We start from the raw sequence: 23,861 nt of genomic DNA, 5'->3' as shown, positions 1-23,861 counted from the left end.
TTTTCTTCCAAGAATCGTGTTTAGATTCAGGCAAATAGCACCAATGCTTTTTTTCAGTCCCGCGTAATAAGAATAAAACAATTCGATGGGTGCTTTAGTCTTGTTGGTATCAAGATCAAGGGGCAGCTTGCAAAAAATTCCCCATAAAAATTGAATTCCCCGCTAACTTGACTCGGTTATAATTACTATCCGTACAAGAATTAATAATCTGATTGTATTTTACGCAACATTGACCTCAAAAATTCTCACACAATGATCAGCTCCACAAGAAGCAAGCAGTACGCTTTTGCAATCTCCACTTGCCTCAGACTTCCTCCATGCTAAACGCTGCACAGAGGAAACATGGCACATAAATGGATCCAACCGTCTAACAAGAGCAGCAGTTACACCTGGTACTGTCATGCTACCATCTACGGTTCTGGTCACCGAAAGGCTCCACAATTCAACGAGTCCACTTTCCATTCCAACAGCAAGAAACCCATCGTTTCTCTGATGATCAAGAGCAAACCAAGATAAGGCGGTGACACTACTGGTGAACTGTGGCAAAGTCATGAGCTGCTTAACTGAAGATCCCTTGTCTACAGCCCAGATCTTCACAGTTTTGTCCCTTGAACCTGTTGCAAATTCATGACCAAATGGGTTCCAAGAGCATGCCCATATTATTCTTTTGTGTGCCTCCTGCCTTGCTATAAGCTGGTGACTGACTTCGTCCACACCTAGGTTCCATAAGAGACATGTGAGAGAGGTACATTTATGATCTCTTGCAAGTTTTATAAGATAGAAAAACATGAAGCATTTATGATCTCTTGCAACCTATCCTGAAGTTTTTCATTGCTCAGTGCTGAGAAATTGAGGGAATAGGACCCAAAAGAAATCAAATTCTTTTTTTCATTGCTCAATGCTGAGAAATTGAGGGAATAGGAACTATAAAAGAAATCAAGTTCTTTTAATACTCATGAGTAGAAAATGAAAAATATCCAAAAATGCTGGACCAAAGGAAGCAGTGGTCAAGGTAATGCCAGAAGTAATAGAGGTTGTAGTGGTGCTGGTGCAGGAAGATGCAGAACTGAGCATTCTCCACCTTTATGCTATAGTTTGAAAGAACTATACTTAGAAAATACAATTATGTTTTTCAATGCTTTCTTGATGCAAGAAATGCAAGATTTCAAATTCTTCTTTTCCCTCTGTTCTATCAGCAACCAAACAGAGCATGATAAACTAGTCCTTCCAGATTTATTACCATGTTATGATCTTTTAGTTTTTTTACTGCATTAAAAGACTGTTACTAATAGAAAAACAAAAATGAAAACTGTTCATTACACTACATGTGAACAACCAATCAATTGGAGAACAGTAATTACATCATAATGGAAATTATTACAGGAAATAGTGAGAGTTTAGCATACCTGTTCTTTTTATTGCAAAAACAGAAAACTGGCGATCCCTGGAGACAGACAAAAGCAGATTGTCATCATGAGAAAATTCAATCTGTGTCACTGTTAAGCTGTGAGATTGCAAGCGACCAACTGCCTTCCATGAACCCACTTGCCATAGCCATATTTCTGCAACTTTCGCTGATTGAGCCTGCAAAATATGCAATCTATGAGCAATAATTTGCAACAACTTCTATGCCTATCAAAAACACAGGGTAAAAAAATGCAAGTTCTACATACAGCTATACATCATCGGAGTGAACAGAGCCAAATTTCATTCAGTATTTGCACTTTCATTATTATTTTCCATGATGGTTATATTCGAGAGGCATTTTTTTGTTTAAGCAAAAACTATGCTTACCTCCCCTGAAGTTTTATTGAATTATAAGAACTTTCTCTGAAATTGGAAATGGGACATTGCCTCCTCTGAAATTTATTTTGTAACAAAAACCTCAGTTAGGTTGATCACGAAATTCGCTGACATCATCCATTTCTTTAATATCTATTATGCCCTTCATAGAACCTCAAGGAGAGGTAAGTTTACTTTTTCCTTTGTTTAAATATCCCAAGAGTTCTATGAATATAAACATCTTAATGTTCTGATGCCTATTATACAAGAAGGTATCATCACTGCAATATCTCAAAACGTGGCTATATTAAGTCATCTAGAAATTAGAAAATCAAGTAATATAACACTAGCAAAGATAAAAAGATATACCTTACATGATGAAGCAACAAGCTTCCCTCCCTGGTCACAGCACAAAGAAAACAGCTCATTCCCGTGACCATAGAGTTTGTGCGACTCTGGCCAGAGTGTATGCCATGCCAATTTTTCTTCAATGGGGGGTTCAGTTAACACAACTGGTACTGCATCTGGAATGGTTTCAAGTGTGTCAAGGCCATCATTGACATTTCTTTCTGGACTCTCATGTGTGGCTGCATAAGGGAATGGTCAATTAAAATCATTCTTCATTCACATCAAATGTGCAAACCAAAGATTAACTTAAAAACCACAAAGCACAAACAAGGTAAATCCACATTATTCAACTGGCAACAAGTCATGCTTTGATCATCTAGTATTTACCTATGCAGGGTAACCTTAAATTTGATTGGTGGCCAAAAATGAGAACTTGTGGCAGTTTTATTTCAAATTGACATTGTTGTCCTTAAATTCACAAGTAGCCCTTTCAGAATGGCAAAATGCCATCCACAATTATGGGTGAGACATGCACATGTCATTCAATCTGAGTGCAAAAGAAGACAACTCCTTTGGAGAACTATAAAAAGATTTAAAAAAAAAAAAAATGTTAATGTTTAACTCTTTGTTCTGCCTTAATATATATGGCTAGGAACCACTCCGAAAGAGGTCCTCACTGCCGCATCCATTTACTTTAGACTTCAAAGCACCATGTTGAAGCATTATAACAAGACCTCTCTGCTATCATTGCATTCCTGAACAAGAGGTTAGGTCACCAGGTCACCTACTGGTCACATTCGATTTGCAGGAAAAAGGCCATGCGGGTTTCTAATTATAATTTTTTTTTTTTAAAAAAAGACCATGGGTTTCTTCCATGTGAGATGGAGACATATTTCTGTACATAAACAACCTAACCACTGAGATTTTTTACCTGAACTAGCATTCATGAATCATGGTCATGCAGCAAGATAATCTAATTTGATATGCAAGAGGTAGTCATGGCTAATCAGACAATGGTGTTCATGTTCCTGTTTAGCAAATATCAAATATTAGACCTTTTCTGCATCTCAGAGATCAGACCATTCTTGTTGTAATATTTCTATTTCCAGACTTTGCTTAGCCAATTGCATGTGCTCCACCAATTTAAAGGGTCAGATATTCAGGATACAGAGTTCCATCCTACTAAATTTATCTTCAGGCTACTGAATCCACCACTTCAGGTGGATGGGTGTGGACTGTCGACTTGAATTCCCATCAGGCTATCTAACAAAAGGAATATGCCATTTTGGAGCCTAATCTTCAGGATACATATAGGGATTAAAAGATACTCAATGTAAAGTGATTTAATCTTCAGGAGGGGAAAGAAGATGCCTATAAAAGAAGGAACTAAAGAGGCATTTGAGGCTTGCCTCAAGTGGCAAGGAGTTGGGGCAGGAATGTAGGAGGGAAAAGAAAAAACACCAAAAAAAAAAAAAAAAATGCAAACAACTAAACAAACAAAAGAGAATTAAAAGATCCCCCATGACGATTAGGTGAAATGGGAGAGAGGTATAACTAACTCTAAAAGCCTGGATCTATAAAGTAAGTCCAACCACCATAATCTTATTCCTAAACCCCCAGTAAGTTGTTTACAAAACACCATGAGAAATAAGTACAGGCAATGTCAAGTTCACATACTCCAGCAAGAGGAAATAGAGTTCATGACACTTGGATGCATAAGACTACATTATAGATCCAAATTGCATTATGGCATCTTTATGTCATGTACAAATGTGTCTATGAGAGAGAGAGAGAGAGAGAGAGAAAGGGAGAGAGAGACTCACAATGAACATAAATAGGTTTCTGTGATAGTCCCAAAGCTGACATATTTGCACCCAAAATCTGAACATCGACTTGAAAGTCTTCAGGAAAACTAGATTTTTGTGAAATGGCATGATTTAATGTCTTTAGAAAAGACAGAGGAGCCTCAAACACTCTGGCAACCTTCTCATCAGCTCCACTAACAAACCGATGGTTCCCTTTTCCATGGATGATTGTCACACAGTTAATGTCATGACCATGAACTTGAGGGCGAGCAATTTCATGCCAACAATCGCTACCTCCAAAACTAGCTTCATTTTGCCAAGATGCAAAAATTCGAGTTGTCTGCAAAGTTGATGAAAATTTTAATATTGGTTATGCCTACATGTAACAGCATAATCAATAAATACTTGTTAAATCTTCCTGATAACAACCTCTAGAATTTGAAGTATATTGACTAGGTACCAAATTTATCTAAGGAAAAAAACAGGTGTCTAGCAGTTTATGCCCTTCAAAAAGACCTCTTCCATTTTCTTATGATGTAGCCTCCGCACCTCTGTACCAAGTACAAAAACCAGATTTTTACTGCAAGCAGTATAATTTAGAATATGAATTAATACATCACTTTAGGTTCTAACTTTAAAAGGGAGCATTTCCAGTACCCCAACCTGCCAATCTGTCATTTTACAGTAAGAGAATACCGTAACTGCTCCCATTTAGCAACAGATATTCTGAAGTCTGCTACTAATTTAGCACTTAATTCGCATTTCCCACCACTTCAGGCAGGCTACAAATCCAAGATGAATTATAGTTTGTGCCCTCCATAAAGCCTATTTTGTTTTCATACAATATAGCTACTATTATTCTATATCAGTATGCAAATTTTGAAAATAGATTTACTTCCATCAGTATAGCAGTAGGTCAATACACCTGACTTCTCAATCAGTCATTTCAGAAGAAATAGAATATTGTAACTGCTCTCATATACTTCATTCTCATTACCACATACTTCAGGTAAACCATGACAAATCAAACTCTAGTGCAAGTAAGACCATACCCATACCAGTGGCATTTTTTCCCAATTCCATTACATCTTAATAGTTATTTCCCCACACATGAATTTAGGTTTGTGTATGCCTAGTCTTATTCATACTTTATCGAATCTACATCCATGTTAGGTAGAAAAATAAGTTACATAAATTATTAGACACAGTATCCCTTTTCTCTGAGTTATGCAAGCACGAGCAGATGCACATACAAGAATTTGAAGGTATCTGAAACAACCATCTCCTATAATCTTAGTCAGCGTAGAATTTTCTATACAGCCTCCACACAAGCAGCCAAATTTACAAGTTGAAACATGTTCAGCATGAGTTTCTGGAGTAGAGAAACAATTTACCCTATAACAAAAATCAGCACTGAAAGCATATAACAGTGTCATTGCACAGGCGAGTAAGACTAGTTCACAAAATACTTTTTGTACCTCAAGCAACAAATTACCTGGTCAGCACTGACTGAGAGCAAATATTCACCAGACCTGGCCCATGCAATATCAGTCACTGCTGCATAGTGCCCAGAGGGAACTTTTTGTGGTTGCCAATTGTCATATTCGATACCAACATTTTTCCAGAGATGGAAAGATCCACCGTAACCATGAGCCAAAATTGAATCTCCATTTGGGCTCCAATGGCCACCATAGAACCCTAAAGCACAATGACTTAATTCCCCAACAGTGACCACATTCATCCAGATACCAGTAGTCCTTTCAGGTTGCCAGATCATCATTGTCTTGTCCATAGATGCAGATAAGATGCTTTGTGGTTGATAGTAGGCAAACCCATTTGCAGATGTGACTGAAGGGGGTTGCCACTCCACTGAATAAACCCAATCCTCGTGTCCAATAAGAAGAGATTCCAGAGATATCTGATACGAGGATGAGCCAGCAACAAGTACAGGACCTTCAATATAAGATGCCAAGCTTATCTTTTCCTCCCTAAATGTACCCTTAGAATTGGATTGAGAACTACATGAAGCCATCTTCCATATGCGTATGCCTCTGTCCTGAGATGAACTTACAAGTAAAAGACTGCTTGTTCCATCATTGGTGCATATAGGCAAGGAGAAGTCCAAACTCCGGATCCAATCTGTATGCCCTTTTAACTCACAAGCATGAACAAACTGCTAGCATAAATGAAACAAAACAGAAAAAATTTCAAGTTGCAGAAGGCCAAATGCAGGAAACCGTAATGAAGATGGATAAGCCGAAGATTACATACCTTTCCTGTCCTCTCCCCGCAATAAAGATGAACTTTATTATCTAAGCCCCCAGCTGCCAGGACTACATGCCCAGTATTTCCAGGTAATTCTGATAATGAAAGTGCCACCATGGATTTTGAACCAACAAAAATAGATTCCAGAAATGACAATTTGCAGTCACCTAAAAAATACATTGTTCAGTAACTATAGATGATGATAAACTCCAACGATCCACACTACCTGATTGAGGTAAATTATCCATTTTCTCTATGTTTCTTTTCCTCTTCAAAAGAAAAAAAATTTACACCCCAGCTTCCAATAAAACAACAGGAATCATAGATGCAGATTGATATCACAGAATAATACATATTACGAAACCATATTGTTTATATATCAAAAGAGCAAATTATTCAGTTGGCACACTATGTTGCAACCACAATTTTGTTTTATTTTCAGACCCAGCTTGTACAACATAAACACAACTGTAACCCTTGCGCTCAAAAGAGCAACATCAGTAATTGAATGAAAAACTCTAAATGTCTATCAACATAAGAAGGTATGGAATCTCGATTTCTTTTTAGACAAATTGGATGAAGCAAATCTATTTAGATTTCTACATCCTAAAAGATCTGGGATAGACAATCAGTAACCGTTTTTGTAATCTCAAAGGAAGTCTGGACAGAGAAGATAAATCACATCAATATACTAGGTACAAATGCTACAACAATAATTGGACAACAGTTTCTCTCCACAAATCCAAGTCTGAAGAGGATCCTGGTGATAAATTCTGGTTTGAATGGCTCACATGCTAATAATCCTCGGAGAGAATTTCCTTTGACACATTCTAACTTCAAAAGTCCAAAATTTAAACCGAGTTCCATCAATGATATCCACATTTTAATTAAAAATTTCCTCACTACCAGTAATACTATAACTTTCACAGCCATTTATAGAATTCTTTCATTTGTTCATAGAGGTGCAGAATTCTATAGTTCCACCTAACTGTGATCTTATTAGTTGAGTTTTTTTAGTAACTTTCCTCCAATAATGCAACTCAACCTGGCCATTAACTTTAGAAACTGGTCAGGCATAAGTGACATACAAGTTGGGTACCAAGACCACCAATGCTTTAAAATACTTTTATTAAGGACTTCCAAGTTCTAGAGCAAAATTTAAGCAATTAGTGTGCTTGGAACGAATACATCTGTATGAGATCTTCCTCGTATGGAAAATTTTATGATGAGGATGAATCTTCAAGATATATATCAAGAAAGGGAATTAGTATTAGTTGAAATTAAAGTAGGATTAATATTTGTTGGAATCAAATTATGATTAGCTAGTTAAGTTATAATATAATTAGAATTTGAGTCATGATAGGTTATTAGAATCTTGATAGACTTTTGATGTTACAATTAGAATTAGAATCATAATAGGTTATTAGAGTCCTAGTAGACTTTGGATTTCTTAGAGAAGCCTATAAATGGGCTAATCAATGTAAATCAAAGGGATGATTGATATTAATAATATTATGTTTTCTTTCATTGCAAGGTTGCAACCCTCAATGGTGAGACTCCATTGATTTTCTTCTAGGTGAGACTCCTAGAAGGCCTTAGTGAGACTCTAAGGTTTTCGATCTTTTCTTCGTTGTTTTTTCTTTCTCTCTATTTCTTATCTTATATTTTTCTATGCCATAAAATTTATTCCTTGTTCCTCTTCTTACACCCTAAAAATAAAACACTAGCCCACCTACCTTTGAGTGTAGGCAACCATCCTAGGGTTGTCCTACATCATTTTATATACAATAGATACCTATGTGTTTACTCATCTTTTGCTAGAGGCTTCAATAAATCAAAAATCTTGTCTTTCCATGAGAAAGAACAATATCAGATCACATCATATCCCATGGGTGGCAATCCATGCATTTTCCTAAAATTTATATATTTTTTTATAAGTAAGCAAGAAAATACTATAAATAATAGAGAAGAAATCTATACATCAAGGTGCACAAGCTGTGTACGAAGGGAGCCAAAAGCATTGCCATAATAGAGAGTACAAAAAACACAACTCCTCTCAGCTAAAGCCCATCCAATCTACCAAATTGATTAAAGGCGTTGAGTTTTCTTCTATGTACAAACTAACCCACGACCTAAGATTGCCAAGAAAAGTGTATTTTCAAGCTTGAACTATCTGCTACTCTCTCTCAAACACCCTTTGATTCCTTTTCTTACAAATTGTCCAGAAAATGCGTAGCTAAACGGCTTTTTCTTCCCACAAAAGTGTAGTACCAACTTACGAGAGTCTCTTTGACTATATAGCAAAGGACCTATGCAATGCCAAACAAAGATGATAGAAGTTATCATAGAAACCTTGCTTTGACACAGTGGAGGAGAATGCGATCTATTGATTCCTCTTCACCTTTGCATAGATGTGTTCTACTCCCCAAAGACCATTCTTTCTTTTGAAACTAATCCCCAGTCAACACTTTGCCCCAACTAGCTTCCCAAGCAAAAAAAACTCAATTTTGATGGACCCATGAATTCCAAATGATGACATTTGTGAAAGGAATTGCATGCCTTCACTCCATCATGGAATATATAAATTTAATGGAGAAGACCCCATTCCTGGAATCCATCCATACCACTCTACAATTCTCTTCTCTCTTCCCTCCTCACTAGCCTCCATTGAAGCCTCGAGAAAAAGGCCCCTACATCATCTAGCTCCCAATCCCAATTATGAGAAGTGAACACTCAAAAAGCCTTTTTTTTTGGCCCTTTGCTATATTTGTATACATCATGTATACTTTTGCCCCCTTTTTTATGCTATTAACATATCTGTTATTTACCTATAAAAAAAACACTAAAAAAGCTTTTTCATATAGATTTTGACACACTTGGTTTTTCCTGATCTATGTACCAAAAAATATTTTCCAGATCTATACACTCATGAACCTAAAGCTAGAGTTTTTATATTGCTAGAAGACAGATTTGATAGCTATTTTTAGCACAACCATTTCTGAAGCAGTGTTTTCCCTTTAGCTATGCTTCCAACTTATACATGCAAGAAGATCCTGTTTAGCAGGGAAAATGTGGAAATTTGGCTCCAAAGTCAATGATAACAAGCATAAAAATACCACACAAATGTATTTATCATTAGATTGGCATCATCCTCCATAAAACCATGAAGCAAAAGAGGAAGGAAAAAAACCTTAATGAACTTACACACCAACAATCCTCTGAGCATCTCAATCAGGAAAAAAACTGTTTGAGAAAAAAGATGTTCTTGCTTGGGAATGCAATACATAGAACAATTTAGTTGAGTTTATTTTCACCAATGCCAAACACAAGTATGCCATGTAAAATGAAGGATATAAATCCACCTAAAATAGAAAACCATAACAAGAATGGCCTAATGACAATCACATGGTTTTGATAGTATCCAAAAACAACTACCTATAGAAAAAAAACAGATATTATAAAATAAATAAAAAAACAAAAAAAAACTGCTGACTCACCTCCAATAGTGGATGGAAGGATCAGTTCCCACACATTTATTGTTCCATCTGAAGAGGTAGATGCAAATATCACATCAGTTTCAGAAACCATAATTCCAGTAATGCAAGTAACACCCTTCTTATGTGGTTGTGGTACTTGTAACACATGCCTCCACTGTAAAAAAGCAAGGAGAATAAACAATAAAACAATTGTATGTAGAACATTCAAAAGGATGCCATTAAGAATAAATAATAAATAAAAAGTGAATCATTGATAGAAAGAACTAGAAGTATTACATCTCAGAAGTCACTCATAACAGTAAATGAATATTATTGGCATTTAAAAGGGAAAACATCCAGCAAGTAAGAAAAAAGTGAACTTCCAGGAAATAATTTGCGTGAGAGAGAGGTGTGACAGTCTATGCCATTGCCCAGACTGTATGTTTGTGTTGAATGCAGCAACCAATCTCCATTTCCAAACAGTTGCTCAAAGAGAATGAAAAATGGTTTTTTCCTTTAATCGCTGGCTATTGTCATATTAATTTAAAATTTTCCTCTCCTGTTTGAGTTCCTTTAAATTTTGCTCAATTGTTATTCCTAACAGATTCTGGATATTGCTTTTACACTAGAGCTGTTGTAACAAAACTCTACAATCTACATATTTTCTAAACCCCTTTTTCTTCTTTCACTCACCACCTATCTTCCAAATCTAAACCTCATCTTTCCATTATTAAAAAACACAACACTAAATCATTATTATCAAACCTATTATTTGAGGCTATGTTTAGTTCCCGGAAAATTTGAAGGAAAATGTGAGGGAAAGAAAATAAAGAGAAAAAGTAAAAGAAAAGAAAAAGTAAAGGAAAATAAAAAATAAATTTAAAGTCAATAAATTATTTTTATGTACTACTTCAAACTTTTTCACTTATTTAACTTTTCTATATAAATATTAAATAATTTAAAAACATACAATTTCTTAATAATTTTAATTATATTTGACGTTCTTTGGCATTTTCCATAGTAAAACCAAACATGAGAAAATAATTTTCTTTAATGTTTTTTTTTTCTTTTCCTAATACTTTTCGGGATCCAAACATAGGTGGTGTTTGTTTTTTTACTTAATTCTAAATAGAACCTTAATGCTTAATAGTGTTAAATATTAGGTTGTTTGTTTTTATAGTATTTTATTTCTATTAAGTATTAAAAAGTAAAAAAAACCAATATGTTATTTTTTCTATTTAGAAAAAGCTACATATTTTGGCTTTTTCTATTTAGTAAAAAGTTTATAATAAGTCATGAAAAAGTAGAAAAACAAACAACCTAAATTCTAAAACTAAATTGTTTTCAGCAAAAAGCCAAAAAAAAAAACACCACCAAGTCTAAATAAACCAGAAGATATAAATTTTAAACTCTCTTAAATATTTTAGAATATGCTTTCAATCACCAAGTTTTCAAATTATAGCATCATGAAACTAAATTCATTTTTATTGACAGACATATTATAATGCATGAGTTCCAATCATTTTATTGGACCAAAAGTGAGCTATAGGGTAAGGAAATTCACATTTTTTTCAGTTCACTAATTGCTCTTTGTGAAAATCCATCACACCTCACTCTATTAATACGTCTGCAAGCAAGAACCCCCCAACAAATACCTTTTTGTCTGCAAGAGATAATTCCCATAACAGAATAACACCATCTGCATCACCAGATAACAGATAATGCCGCTCTAGCTGTTTTTCTGTGGACAAGCAACAATAATCATTAATCAGAAATTCATCCACCAAACAATGGCCACAAATCATCTCTTAAAACTCAAAACATCAAATGCTCCATTTGGTTTCTGAAAAACCAAAAAAAAGCGGGGAAAAAGGGAAAGAAGGGGGAGAGAAAAAAAAAATTGAAATTTAAACATGTTAGATAATTAAAAAGCAAGCAATATAAGGCAACAAATTTCTATTCCTTTTTCTTTCCCACAACTTCTCAGTAACCAAACAGAGCCAAAAGAACCTTTCTAGCGTTTGAGATGACTACTACTTTTATGTGATAGAATAATTCAAATCAACTATAATTGAACCTTTGAACGCAAATTTAGAACTTGGAATCCAATGGGTGCAGTTGACAGAAGCCTTGTGACCTGGAAGTGTAGTCAAAATCTGAGCTGCCTGCAAAATCAAATATAGGTATTTCAACAATCTACAGTTCAGAGTTAGAGGGAAAATCAAACTAAGGAAAGTGTAGCAACCTTAGGGCAGAATATAGCGACGCCGTTTTCGGCACCAAAAGCGACTAAATCACAAGCGCCCCAAGAGACGTTGTTTACTATTCTGTTGCATCCCGCTCCTATAAACACTCTCTCCACTCCAATCCCATCAACAGACATGGCTTGCTATACTCTCCAAATAATCAAAACCAGAAAGGGGGACGCAGTTCACAGGGCGAACGCCGAGTTCGAGGAAGGAGGTGAGGGAAAGAGCGGAGAACAAACCGCTTTTTACTCTGGGCTATGGGCCGAATTAGTTGTGGGCTAAAGACCCAAAACTCTGCGACATCATGGGACGCTGGGTCTTGGAGGCTCCGAACCCAATCCACGTTACAGTGGGGTGGCCAGAAACACAAGGCCTTTCTGGGCTCAATGCGTGGCAATTTTTCTGTAAGGCAGCAGCAAGACTTAACAATATGGTCCGTTGATTCTTTTACCGCTCTGATCGCAAAATGGGGATCGAGGCCACGTCAAGTGGATACTGATGTTGATGTCCGCATGGGATTCTCGTTTTCCTCAGGACTCTCCACGAAGCAATCACGGCTTGAGGTAAGCAAAGCAAAGCTGCAGGCGGCTGCTAATTTGTAGGCAATTAAAATTGAAATATCCAGAAACAAAGGAATTGCTTCCACAAAATGGTAGGGCTTCAATCCGATATGCCTTCCACGATTGCGAGTCGCGCAGCTTCCACCTTCCGCAATCTCAACCCCGCTGTCTTCTCCGCACGCACCATGGCGCCTCTCACATTCTCACGAACCTTATGGCCGTCGACCACCACCTCGCCGGTGAGGCTTATTACGAGAGCGTTCTCCACCGGCGCTGGTGATGTTGTCGAGAAGATTCAAGAGAAGCCTTCGATCTGTACGGCCGACGAGCTTCACTATGTCTCCGTGTCGAATTCCGATTGGAGACTCGCTCTGTGGCGCTACTCTCCTTCCCCTCAGGTCTCTTTCACTCTCCTTTCTCCACGGATTTGTATTTCCTAGATAAAATAACACATGATAAAATTGGAGGAAATAATTTTTTCCCCAGAAGCGTTTCTCCGTTGAACAAGTAAAGGCGTTTTTTCCTGTAAAAAGCATTCCAAATTAATCATTGCAATTTTTTGGTAATTGTTTTGTGTGGAATGTGAAATGATAGGCTCCTCCAAGGAATCATCCGTTGTTGCTTCTATCAGGTGTGGGGACTAATGCCATTGGGTTTGATCTCTCTCCTGGTGTAAGTTTATTTAATTATTTATTTATTTTATTTGTTCAAATCTGGGTTTTTCAATCATGGTTTACCATTTCAATTTTTTAGAGAAGAATGCTTTTGAGATGGAACATGTTTGTAGAGTGATTGTGTATGTTAGATTTCTGAAGAAGACTAAACTCCAACTAATAATAACAAATAAAAATAATAACAAATCAAAACTACAGCAACCAATTACTTCAATGAAAGCGCAAACCAATTTATTTCTTAGTCACCGGGCGGAGCGCACCTTTGGTACTTCAGTAGGGCGAGCTGTTTGATAGTGACTTTTTTCGTTTGGTAGGGCGACAAAAGGCTACTTCAATCTAGGAAACAGCCGGAAACTCGAGAAACTTTGGAAGCGTTCGCCGGGCGTCATTCCTTCCTTTTGATTATGTCGTGACACTGACTGAATCCAATCCATAAACCCGGAAACGAAACTAAGTTCGTTCCCTTTCATCAAGTAGGTAAAGTAGGCATACAAACCACTTTAGCTTTGCCTTAGACTCTATTGGAACAAAGCAAAGAAGGAGGCGGAATGGAGAAAGGAAAGGGACAAGGGCGGTCTTGCTTGGCGTGAAGGCTGCTGGTTCGAGGGTAGGGTACGGTACTAAAGGTCCTCGGACTTCCAGGCGGTTTTTCTTTTGGGCAGCTGTTCACCGTTGGATCTCGCCAATACAGCCCCCTATAGTTTTCGTTACCGAGATATCTTTTTTTTTTATTGTTCCCAGGGATTTTTTGGGTAATCCGCTCCCATGCTGCAAACAGTCAAATCTGAACTGAACCTTGTCTCTCTTCTTTCCTCGCGGGCAGGAAGCACACCAGCAGCATGCGTTGCGTGATTCTACTGTGTTTTTTGCACTTGACTGGGTGGACAGTTGACCGGAAGAGAACTTCAATTCGCCCGGCCAGCAGGCGGGCGGCGTGCTTATCTTGTGTGACAACACTACAGAGCGAGTGGCTCTTCTAGGCGGGCAGCTGTGTGACAACACTACAGAGAAAGCGGCGCTTTCGTGTAACATGCTATGGTCTCAACGCCCTTACGAGGTAGTGATGAGTTTCACGCGCTCTAAGCCCAGCCCGCGCGCGGTTAGGAAGATTGGCCACAATCTGAGCGGTACCACCCACCCTACCCTACCACCTATAGGCGGCCGTCCGTCCTACAGCCGCCCGAAAAGGAACTGCAGTGATCTTGAATAGGAATCCTACAGCGATAGAGAGAATCCCCATAAAAAGACCACTAGATCGAGCACCAGTGATTTCGTATCCGGTCAAAATCTTGGCTAATTGATCGAAGTGGGTAGCTCCAGACTCCAGTAGATCCATAGATCATGGAACAAATAGGGTGGGTAGGCCCAACTCCCACACTATACGTATAGACGCGAACCCCCCTCGTTACCGTATGTGCGACTCTCACCGCATACGGCTCGCACAAAGACTCCTAAATCCATCCCGTTCCTGATCTTCGACCACCCTCTCCTCTCCAATCAATCCTCAATCAAACTTGCGTTCCCCAGGCGCTATGAAATGGGGGGTCTTTCCTTCGCCTATCGTATGTATCGGTTTGGCTTCGTCTCCAGAACCAAGGAGGCATTCTGGCGGGCGCATGCGTGTAGGAAGGCCGACCACTACATAAGCTAAAAGACTACGACTACAAGCCAAGCCGGAAGCGACTTGCTTCTATTCTCGTTGGGATTGGATATAGATAGATGGGGAATCTATAGATCGTAGTAGTTCACCAACCTCTCTAACTAACATACGATACAATTGAACTTCACGGCACGGCAAAAAAAAAAAAGAAAGAGCTTCACTCGGTTGGCCTTCCTACGCTGACGAATGCCTCCTTTCTCTTCTCTGAAGTCTACAACAAACAAGTGGGAGAGGCAGGATTCGAACCTACGTAGAAAAACTTCAACAGATTTACAGTCTACAGCTTTTGACCACTCGGCCACTCTCCCCTTCCCGGGCCGAGGCCCCCCTCAATAGGTTCTAAGAAGGAGGGTGTTAAGCACCTGAATAAAAAAGTAAAAAGCTTATTGATTTGATTGAAGGGAACTAAGACTATTTATTAGCTTAGCTAGCGTTCCGGGAGAATCTAGTCATTTAGTCAGTTCATAACAATCTCTGTAAAGCAAGGGGCAAAGCTTCTACGACAGCTTCCCCCTCATGTAGTCGTCGGCCTTCCCCAGCCCCCCCCCTTCGTCGCTTCTGGCTAAGCATCTTTCGGCGGAGGAAAGGAGGCGACTAGTAGCTTCTGGCGAAGCTGCGAGTTCATAAGCAAGTGAATGAACGAGCCAGCGAGCTGCGAGTGAAGTGACTGAACGAGCCATGTTCCTAAAAGGAGTGACCATCCTTGTTTTCTTCCCTTCCCCTATCCCTTCAAAGCCCATAGGTTGGGCGCTAGCGCTTTACTAATATAATAGAAAGTCAGGCTCTTCTGCTGAGCGAAGCTGCGAGCCTACCCTTCTCAAGCCTACTTAAATTACGCTTACCAAGCCTAGTCTACTAAAATAGGGCTACAGCAAGCAAGCTTTCCCCCTTCCTTCGTTTGTTGTGGGTCGCGCCTCACCGCAGGCACTGAATGAATGAAATGAGTGGAGATCTTCCTTCCCCCTTGTATACAGTTATGTGAAACTTGTGTATGTTATACCTTTTTATTGAGTTCCAGAGATGCTTAACATCATCATATTTTGGGAATCAGTTGGGTGTCACACATACCGTAGGGTAGTTGGTGTTATGTTTAGGTTTTCATGAGTCACTATACTTACGTCATAATGCCCTTACTCGTGTCAAAATGTGAAACTTGTGTGTCTGCCCAATAGTCTTGGCAAAAGAAATCAGAATCAGATGATCTTCAATTTGCCACATAACTTTACTCTGTCCAAAATCTGATAGTAAACCCTACAACAAAGACCACTTAGTGCAAATTTCACACTATTGAAATTGACTAAATAAGTGGGATAGTTCACTGTGTGTAAGCAATTAGAATTAACATTAGATTGCATACATTGGGGCAACTTATTATTAAAATTTAGTATTTCTTATTTAACATTCCTTTTAACATTGAATTATGTGGTAGAAGAAAATGCACCCTTTTGTTTTCCTGAGGCAAATGCTGCAGTCTTGATTTAACCAAATTTAACTGGATGGGATTATTGAATCTTGTATCAAGCTCGCAAAGCAAAGTGAGATTGTGGTTCGGCTTTGGGCTTGCTGCAAGGCTTAAACATGAACTTAGGCTTGGCTGTAATGAGTGCTTGTTATTCCAACTTTTCTGTAGTTAGTAACAGTTTAGAATGCCGTCTTCCAATTCTTAGTTATAACTTGGAGATGCTCTCTGCTTTAACAATTTTTTGGTACAGCATTGCTAATGCATCTGTTATATTTGCAGTCTTCATTTGCCCGTTACATGGCAGGCCAGGGATTTGACACATGGATTCTTGAATTTCGAGGTGCTGGGCTGAGCATGCAGGGTTTAAATTCCAAACAGATCAAGCAGTCTGCCAATGCAATATCTCAGCAGATAAAAGCTGCTGCAAGTGCAACAAATGGAAGTTTTTCTGCAGGCCAGCAATCTAACATTTCTACTGGTGCTGAGTTGAGCATGTTGGGTTTAAATTCGAAAGAATTTGAACAGTCTACCAATGTCTTATCTGATCAGATGGAAGCTGCTGCTAAGAGCGCACAGCAGTCAAACATTGTTCCAGGAGCCCTGGAAGAATCTAAAATCTCTGCTGTTAAAGAAGACACAATGAGAATAGCAACAGTATGGGATGAGTCTAAATTAGTGATGAAGTTGACGGAAACTTTCATGCTTTTATCAGAAAGACTTTCTGGGTTTCTCAGTGAGGGCCAATTGAAGATTATGTCTGCTAAATTATTTGATCAAATATCTAAACTCATAGAAGATTCTCAACTATCTGAACGTTTTAATGAGGTAAGGGGAAATCTTTCAAGGTTGTTGGAAACAAGGCAAAATTCAGGTATCACTAGCCAAATCAGGGATCTGAGTCAACGGCTTGTAAATATTATTGAAGAAGGTCAACGATCTGTATCACCTCAATTGTTTGACTTGCAAGAGCGATTTTCTTCAACCATAGAAGATTTCCAGAAGCAACTTGACTTGATTGTGAAATATGATTGGGACTTTGATCAATATCTGGAAGAGGATGTTCCTGCTGCGGTGAGGTGACATTCCTCCTTGCTGGAATGCTGTAAACATGATTACCTTTTTTTAAATTGACTCTCCCAATTTAACTTTGTGGTATTAAAATTAAGATTTCTTTTACATATTTTTTCATTTGGGTTAACATTTGATATGCTATGCCACCCTCACATGATTAAAGACAATTTTTAATTTTGCCAATACAGATGGAATATATAATGGCTCAAACAAAGCCAAAGGATGGTAAGTTGCTGGCAATTGGACACTCCATGGGAGGCATATTGCTATATGCAAGGTTATCAAAATATGGTAAGAGGCCATAACAATTCCATTTTTCTTTTCTTCATAGCCACATGTAATTCTGATTTATTTTTAGAATAGTAATCAATTTAGTGATTCAGTATGGTTGTTTCCTGTACCACACTTTCTGGATGAGGTGTCAGAGACCTGAATATTTGGCAATGGCTGTGGCAGCAGTTTGCACATGCTGCATGGGAATGGCTGTTATAAAAAGTTCAAATTGTTTTAGCAGTGTCTTTGTTTTAGCACTGATCAGCCCACCATTTTAAGGAGGACAACCAAGCTGGATGCCATAAAATAAAAACATAGACAGTTCTTTTTATGTCTATTCAAAAGAGGTGCCTATGTCTTTATTTTACAGCATCCAACTTGGTTGTCCTCCTTAAGATGGTAGACTGATCACTGCTATGTGCCACTGAAAATAATGTCCTTGCATAATTTCATGATCCAGTAAATAATGCCTTTAATTTGCCAAAATTAAGTTACAGGCCTGTGGATTATGGCCAGGCTCTATTTCGGCTATTTCAGTGGGGATGCATATTATTATTACTTTTTTTTATAAATAAGCACAGAATGTATTAAAAGAGGCAGAAAAGCCACAAAGTATACAGGGAGTATACAAGGCAGCTAGGCCTCACAATCAAAGAGAAAAGCAAAAAACCCCACCAACCCTTAATTGGAGGCTAACCACTCCAAGAAGCCTATAAGGGGCAGCGAATTCTCTCCAGTATACAATCTAACCCAACACCATAAATTACACACAAAAGAATTTTTAAGTTTCTGAATTGCTAGCACTCCCCCTCTAAAGGCTAATCTATTTCTTTCCTTCCAAAGTGTCCAAAAAATGTACAGCGGGATAGACTTTCATATCTTTTTCTTTTTTTTTCCCTACAAAAGGGCCCCTCCAGCTCAATAAGACCTCCTTTGCAGTTTCTGGAAAGACCCACTGAGCACCAAACAAAGCAAAGGACAATATCCCACAGGACTTTTGCCACTATACAGTATATGAGAATATGATTTACAATTTCCTCTTCACAACCACACAAGAAACAACAATTAGGGAGCTGTCACCCAATTTTCTGGAGCCTATCTAGAGTAAGCACCTTCCCCCAAGTAGCCTCCCAAGCAAAAAACACTATTTTAGTTGGAACTCTATCCACCCAAATGCTACTTTTCGAAAATCCGGTGACAATGGGATTGACCAACAAATTGTACACTTCCTTGACTTTAAACTGCCCGTTTCTTCCTCCCTTCCAAGAGACTGAGTCTTCCTTTAAAGTAGGTTTGTATCCCCTCAAGACATGAAGCAAGTTACCTACCATATCTAATTCCCAATCATTGAAATCCCTCATAAACCTTAGATCCCAACCTCCTTGACCGACATTCTGATCTCACATTTCTTCTACCGTGGCATTTCTATGAGCAGCTGTGACATAAAGGTGAGGGAATCTTTGGGACAGCACTGTACAGCCGCACCAAAGATCAGTCCAGAATCTGATTTTGGTGCCATTTCCAATAGTAAACGCCATATTTTCCCAACACCAATCATTTTCCTTCAAAATCTCCTAGTGGGGATGCATATTATTGTTGAGATGTTCATGAGAGGTGTCTGATTTTGTTATTTTTATTTTAAAACAATTGTCAAAATGCTTTTCATTTTATGTACTAATGCTTTTCATTATATTGACAAGGTTTTGAAGGAAGAGATCCTAGATTAGCAGCTATTGTTACTTTGGCATCCTCACTTGACTACACATCTTCAAACTCATCCCTTAAAATGCTCTTGCCCCTTGTAAGTGAATGAAAAATCTAGTTATGTGGATTATCTCTTTCACTCTTTTTCTATTATTGCACTATTTTTGCCACCATCTCCCTTTCTGCAAGTGGAATAACTTTGTTGAGTATTAATTCATTTGTCACACAGGCTGATCCTGCTCAGGCCCTCAATGTTCCTGTTGTTCCTTTAGGGGCATTATTGGCAGCAGCCTATCCTCTTTCATCTGGCCCTCCTTATGTCTTGTCTTGGCTTAATTATCTGATATCAGCAGAGGATATGATGCATCCCAAGTTGTTGAAAAAACTTGTCTTAAACAACTTTTGTAAGTGCAAACGTACTTTCCCTTTATTTTTTTGTGGTCCCAGTTTTATAGGTAGCCTTGCTTGTAGATATTTGATATCATGTGAGGTAAGATGTAAACCTCAAAGTATATATAACATGTAGCTATGAGTTCTCTTTCAAAAATTATGCATTTAAAAAGGAATTGAAACCTTTGATATGAAACCAAAATAACAGTGAATAACATTTCTTTAGGGCCATGTGGGTAGCATTTAATTGTGGAAGAAGTAGAAGCAGAATATTTGGGGGATTATATATTAAAAGTACTTTGTTTAAAAATAAGGATAATTTTGATATGTTTAAAATTTAAATGAACAACAATCCGTTTCCTTTTTAGAAGGAATCCACACTTGAATGTTTTATCCAAACATCTTAAAAATTACATTTTATGTTCTTACATTCAAACATTGCATTTAATATTTAAGAAGCTCTTTGAAATAGAGGTGTAGGGCCCATATATGATAGCAGTTTACTTGTGTTTGACTTTTGCATTTAGCAATAATAAAAGAAGTAGAAGTAAATATTATTGAAACTGTATTTAAAAATACTTTTATCAAAGATAAAGGCTAACTTTGATATTTAAAAATTAATAATTAAATAAAAACATGCTTCTGGCACATTTGAAGAAGAACATGGCTCTAGATAAAGGTAAATTTTGACATATTTAAATGTTTTAGTTAAATAAAAATCTTTTTCGGCATAAGCTCTCTCAAACGGGGGCTTTAATCAATTTCAGCATTTTATGGTTGAGTGATAAACCATGTTTAGCCCTTTTTTCCTTTGACAAAGAACCAAATCCAATATGGTTTCTATGGAATGGAAATGGGAAGATAAAAACTTTACTCTAAAAGTAAATGCTATTTCACATTAACTTTAAAAAACCTAATATGCAAAGGGTCACTGTTCCTTCAATTCAAAATTTTATAGGTTGTTGGAATTAATCAAAACTCTTATTTTTACTATTCTTATCATTGCTAGTTGTTCGAATATAAAATCACCCTTTTGTTTCTTTTCCCAGTTTTTCTCATACTAACTTTGGTTCAGATTTTTTGTTATGTTTTTTTTATTTTTTTATTTTTTTGCTTTACTTGTTTAGTTAATTTGAATTTTTAAATGTTGTTGAAGTTAATTCACACTCTTTGTCTCATGGTTAATGGAAGATAGGTATTGCATTATTCATTTGTTGTTTTCTCTATTTTGAAAGTATTTGTATATTATCAAAGACTAACAAAATGAATCCATAACCTTTTAAATTACTTAAACCAGCTTCCATGACCTGCAGGAAAGTTGATGGTGGGACATTTACCTATTGTTTCAAAAAAATTTTGCTAGAATCCTATTAGATGATTTATGGAAGGAACAAAGAAACAGGACCACCATGTGGGCATTAAGATGCTGACATGACAACATTTTTGTTTCCTGATATAAGTTTTTATTTTTTATTTTTTAAGTTATATAATTTTGAAAGCAAACTATGTAATTAACTTGATTTTTTTAATTGGAAAAAAGGCATTTTGGTACAGTGAAAGAGGTATTCATGACTGTAACATTTATCACAATAACAATCATTCAAGTCCTATGAATTTTTGGGGCAGATTGATTTAATGAAAAGTGATACTTGAAACAAAAGCACTGGAAAGTCTATTTGGGTCATGGATCCTGAGAGAAATTTCTTTCTTAGGCTACTTATGGAATATATGGAGAAAGAGTGATCTGAGCGTGGTTTTTATGGACTTACGGAGAACATTTAGTGGGCTCCTAGAAAGTTAATGAGCAAGATGCTATAGGAGGAACACATGCTAAATGGGTAAACTCACAATCTTAAGAATGTCTATGATGTGTGCACGGAGACAAAGATGAGTGAGTGGAACTGAAACACAAGCAGCTTCTATCATGGATTAGCATTGAGCCCCTGGCTTTTTGTTGATTATGATTATTCACAAGGCATGTAGAAGAGGAAGTACAGCATGGTTTTAATTGAAAACTAGAGGTGGTATTAGGTATATTTATAATTTAAAACCATGGGGAGATTCTTTGAAGTGGAAGGGTTTGTAGATGAGTTGGTGTATGATAATATATTGGTGTAAACTTTGTAAAATTAGAACTAGAAGGTATATTTAAGAAAGATGATTATGGATTTATGGGTACCCAAGAGTTATCATTTCCAATTGCATTGGTTCAGTTAACAGTAAGATGGGCGAACTAAAAATGTTGTTAATCATAGACTGTGGTTAGACTGGTTGAGGTAAGTGATGCATGAATAGTGTTGAATAGGGTTGTATGATTGATGGAAGCATTTTTTATAAAAATATAAGACCAACTGGTCACTTTGTATAGGATGATGGCCACTTAAGTAACATATCCATATCTGGAGATGAACTGAAAATGCTTAGATGCATGAGTAGAGAGATGAGCAGATATTTAATTTTGAACATCTTAGCAGATGATTAGGTGCAACACCATTAGCTGCAAGCTGAAGGGAAGTTGACTGAAATGTCTGGGCACTTGGGGCAAAAGCCACCAACAATAGGATGAAGTGCTCTGGGTCCAGACCAGAATTAGAAGGCATTGTGAGGACATGAGAAAGGTTAAGGATCTGGGTTGATGTTATGTGCAAAAACCTGGTTGCCTGGTTGCCTATATGATTTAATTGAAGTATGGTTCTAAATAGAGAAATGGTGATTCAAAGGTTATCTTGTGAAGCCAAAAGATCTGCATTGCATGAATTGATTTCAGTTGAATTATTTACTTTTGGAATTCAAGCCACTTTCTTGACCAGTTAATTTGTCTATGCATTGTGATTAATTTGAGTGCATTATGTTGCTGAAACCTAACAATCCTAAATTGATCTTTCTGTGCTCAGGGTTTTTGCTCCATCAATTTAATGGTTTTAATTTATGATTTAATACCCTGATCTTTCAGAGTTAGCAACAAGCTAGCATCCTTTTAGCATAAGGCTGCTCTTGAAATTCCTGGTTGTTATTCTGCCTTTGGCATGGTTAACTGCACTCCTCCAGATTTGCCCTTCTATGATGGGATCTGATCTAAAATCATGACTGGCAGGTACAATTCCTGCTAAACTCCTCTTGCAGTTAACAACAGCTTTTCGAGAGGGTGGATTATGTGACAGGAGTGGCAAATTTTTCTACAAAGATCATTTACATAAAACTAATGTCCCTGTTTTAGCACTTGCTGGAGACCAGGACTTAATTTGCCCACCTGAAGCCGTATATGGTACTATTCAATTAGATATTGTTCTTATATCCAACTGTGATAGAGTTGATATTCATCCTTTCTTGGTTGTTATGGTTGAAATGGACCAGAAACTGCTAAGCTCATTCCTGAACACTTAGTCACGTACAGAGTATTTGGCGCACCTGAAGGTCCACATTATGCGCACTATGATTTAGTGGGAGGACGATTGGTATGTACATTTTTTTAATAACCTTTCTCCTACAAGGGAGATGCTACCCTTTTTTCTTTTTTAGCTTTTTTGTGTAATGGTCTCTAATTTATCTGTTAAAATGCAGGCAGTGGAGCAAGTGTATCCCTCTATAATTGAATTTTTAAGTAGTAATGACTCTGCATGATATAGCACATGAGAGTTTGTTGCCCACAAAAGATCACGGGAGCAAACTCATCTCTTAACAGGCAAACGCTCTTTCTCTTTCTCACTCTCACTCCTCCTAGATGGCAACATGAACCCCGCTCAGACATTCTCATCCCTTAGAAGGTAAGTTCTTCTCTCTTTCCTTTTAGGAAGGCTGTGCATCTGAAGCATTCCTCATGGAGTGAAGGAACCTAAAAATCTTGATCTACAATTTATGATTCAGGAGCTGGAAGTTTCCATGTATATTTCTCAGCTCTGTGACTGCTCGATGATTGATTATAATTTCTTTTTTCTTGTGAAGTAATGTATTTCCTGCCAAGGGCCAGAATTTTCATGAGTTTGGTTTGCTTTTCGGTGTCCAGAAACATGTAGCGCATATTTGCTCAAATGCTTCATATGTTTCAATAGAATTCAATTCCTGATTGTGATTTTTTAAGCTCGTGGGGCATGACTAAAACTTGTTTATCCATTAACTTCTTTGATAGGAAAGAAATTTTTTGG

At 37.4% G+C, this 23,861-nt stretch overlaps 2 protein-coding genes and 1 non-coding gene across 9 annotated transcripts; 1 reads left to right on the top strand and 2 right to left on the bottom strand.

The window, feature by feature from the left end:
- Positions 1-127: 127 nt before the first annotated feature.
- LOC100257715 (elongator complex protein 2) lies at positions 128-12,337 on the bottom strand. Of its 4 annotated transcripts, none has more exons than XM_010666378.3 (10): positions 11,922-12,337; positions 11,754-11,841; positions 11,332-11,417; positions 9,698-9,851; positions 6,207-6,367; positions 5,431-6,111; positions 3,954-4,275; positions 2,152-2,369; positions 1,407-1,584; positions 128-716 (listed from the first exon to the last, which is right to left on the bottom strand). In XM_010666378.3, the coding sequence occupies exons 1-10, from the start codon at positions 12,057-12,059 to the stop codon at positions 220-222; spliced, it is 2,523 nt and encodes an 840-aa protein (XP_010664680.1). In that variant the 5' UTR covers positions 12,060-12,337; the 3' UTR covers positions 128-219. The 4 variants fall into 4 exon arrangements, with proteins under 4 accessions (XP_010664680.1, XP_002282940.1, XP_019074533.1 ...); XM_002282904.5 differs by having other exon boundaries at positions 5,431-6,108; XM_019218988.2 differs by lacking the exons at positions 11,754-11,841; positions 11,922-12,337 and having other exon boundaries at positions 11,286-11,402.
- A 64-nt stretch (positions 12,338-12,401) lies between these two features.
- On the top strand, positions 12,402-23,796 carry LOC100247521 (uncharacterized). Of its 4 annotated transcripts, XR_788269.3 has the most exons (10): positions 12,421-12,883; positions 13,080-13,157; positions 16,561-17,352; positions 17,541-17,643; positions 19,326-19,426; positions 19,559-19,733; positions 22,814-22,984; positions 23,074-23,174; positions 23,281-23,483; positions 23,584-23,796. XR_788269.3 is itself a non-coding variant. In XM_010666241.3 (9 exons), the coding sequence occupies exons 1-9, from the start codon at positions 12,575-12,577 to the stop codon at positions 23,338-23,340; spliced, it is 1,890 nt and encodes a 629-aa protein (XP_010664543.1). In that variant the 5' UTR covers positions 12,402-12,574; the 3' UTR covers positions 23,341-23,796. The 4 variants fall into 4 exon arrangements, 3 of the variants coding, with proteins under 3 accessions (XP_010664543.1, XP_010664583.1, XP_010664627.1); XM_010666241.3 differs by having other exon boundaries at positions 12,402-12,883; positions 23,281-23,796; XM_010666281.2 differs by lacking the exon at positions 13,080-13,157 and having other exon boundaries at positions 12,469-12,883; positions 23,281-23,796.
- TRNAY-GUA (transfer RNA tyrosine (anticodon GUA)) lies at positions 15,045-15,127 on the bottom strand. The gene has a single exon. It is a non-coding gene; the product is annotated as a tRNA-Tyr (tRNA).
- Positions 23,797-23,861: the final 65 nt, after the last annotated feature.

Source organism: Vitis vinifera, chromosome 1, assembly GCF_030704535.1.
Source record: "Vitis vinifera cultivar Pinot Noir 40024 chromosome 1, ASM3070453v1".
Lineage (NCBI taxonomy): Eukaryota > Viridiplantae > Streptophyta > Magnoliopsida > Vitales > Vitaceae > Vitis > Vitis vinifera.
The sequence above is the reverse complement of the archived record's forward strand: the minus strand, read 5'-3'. Positions and strand labels throughout refer to the sequence as shown.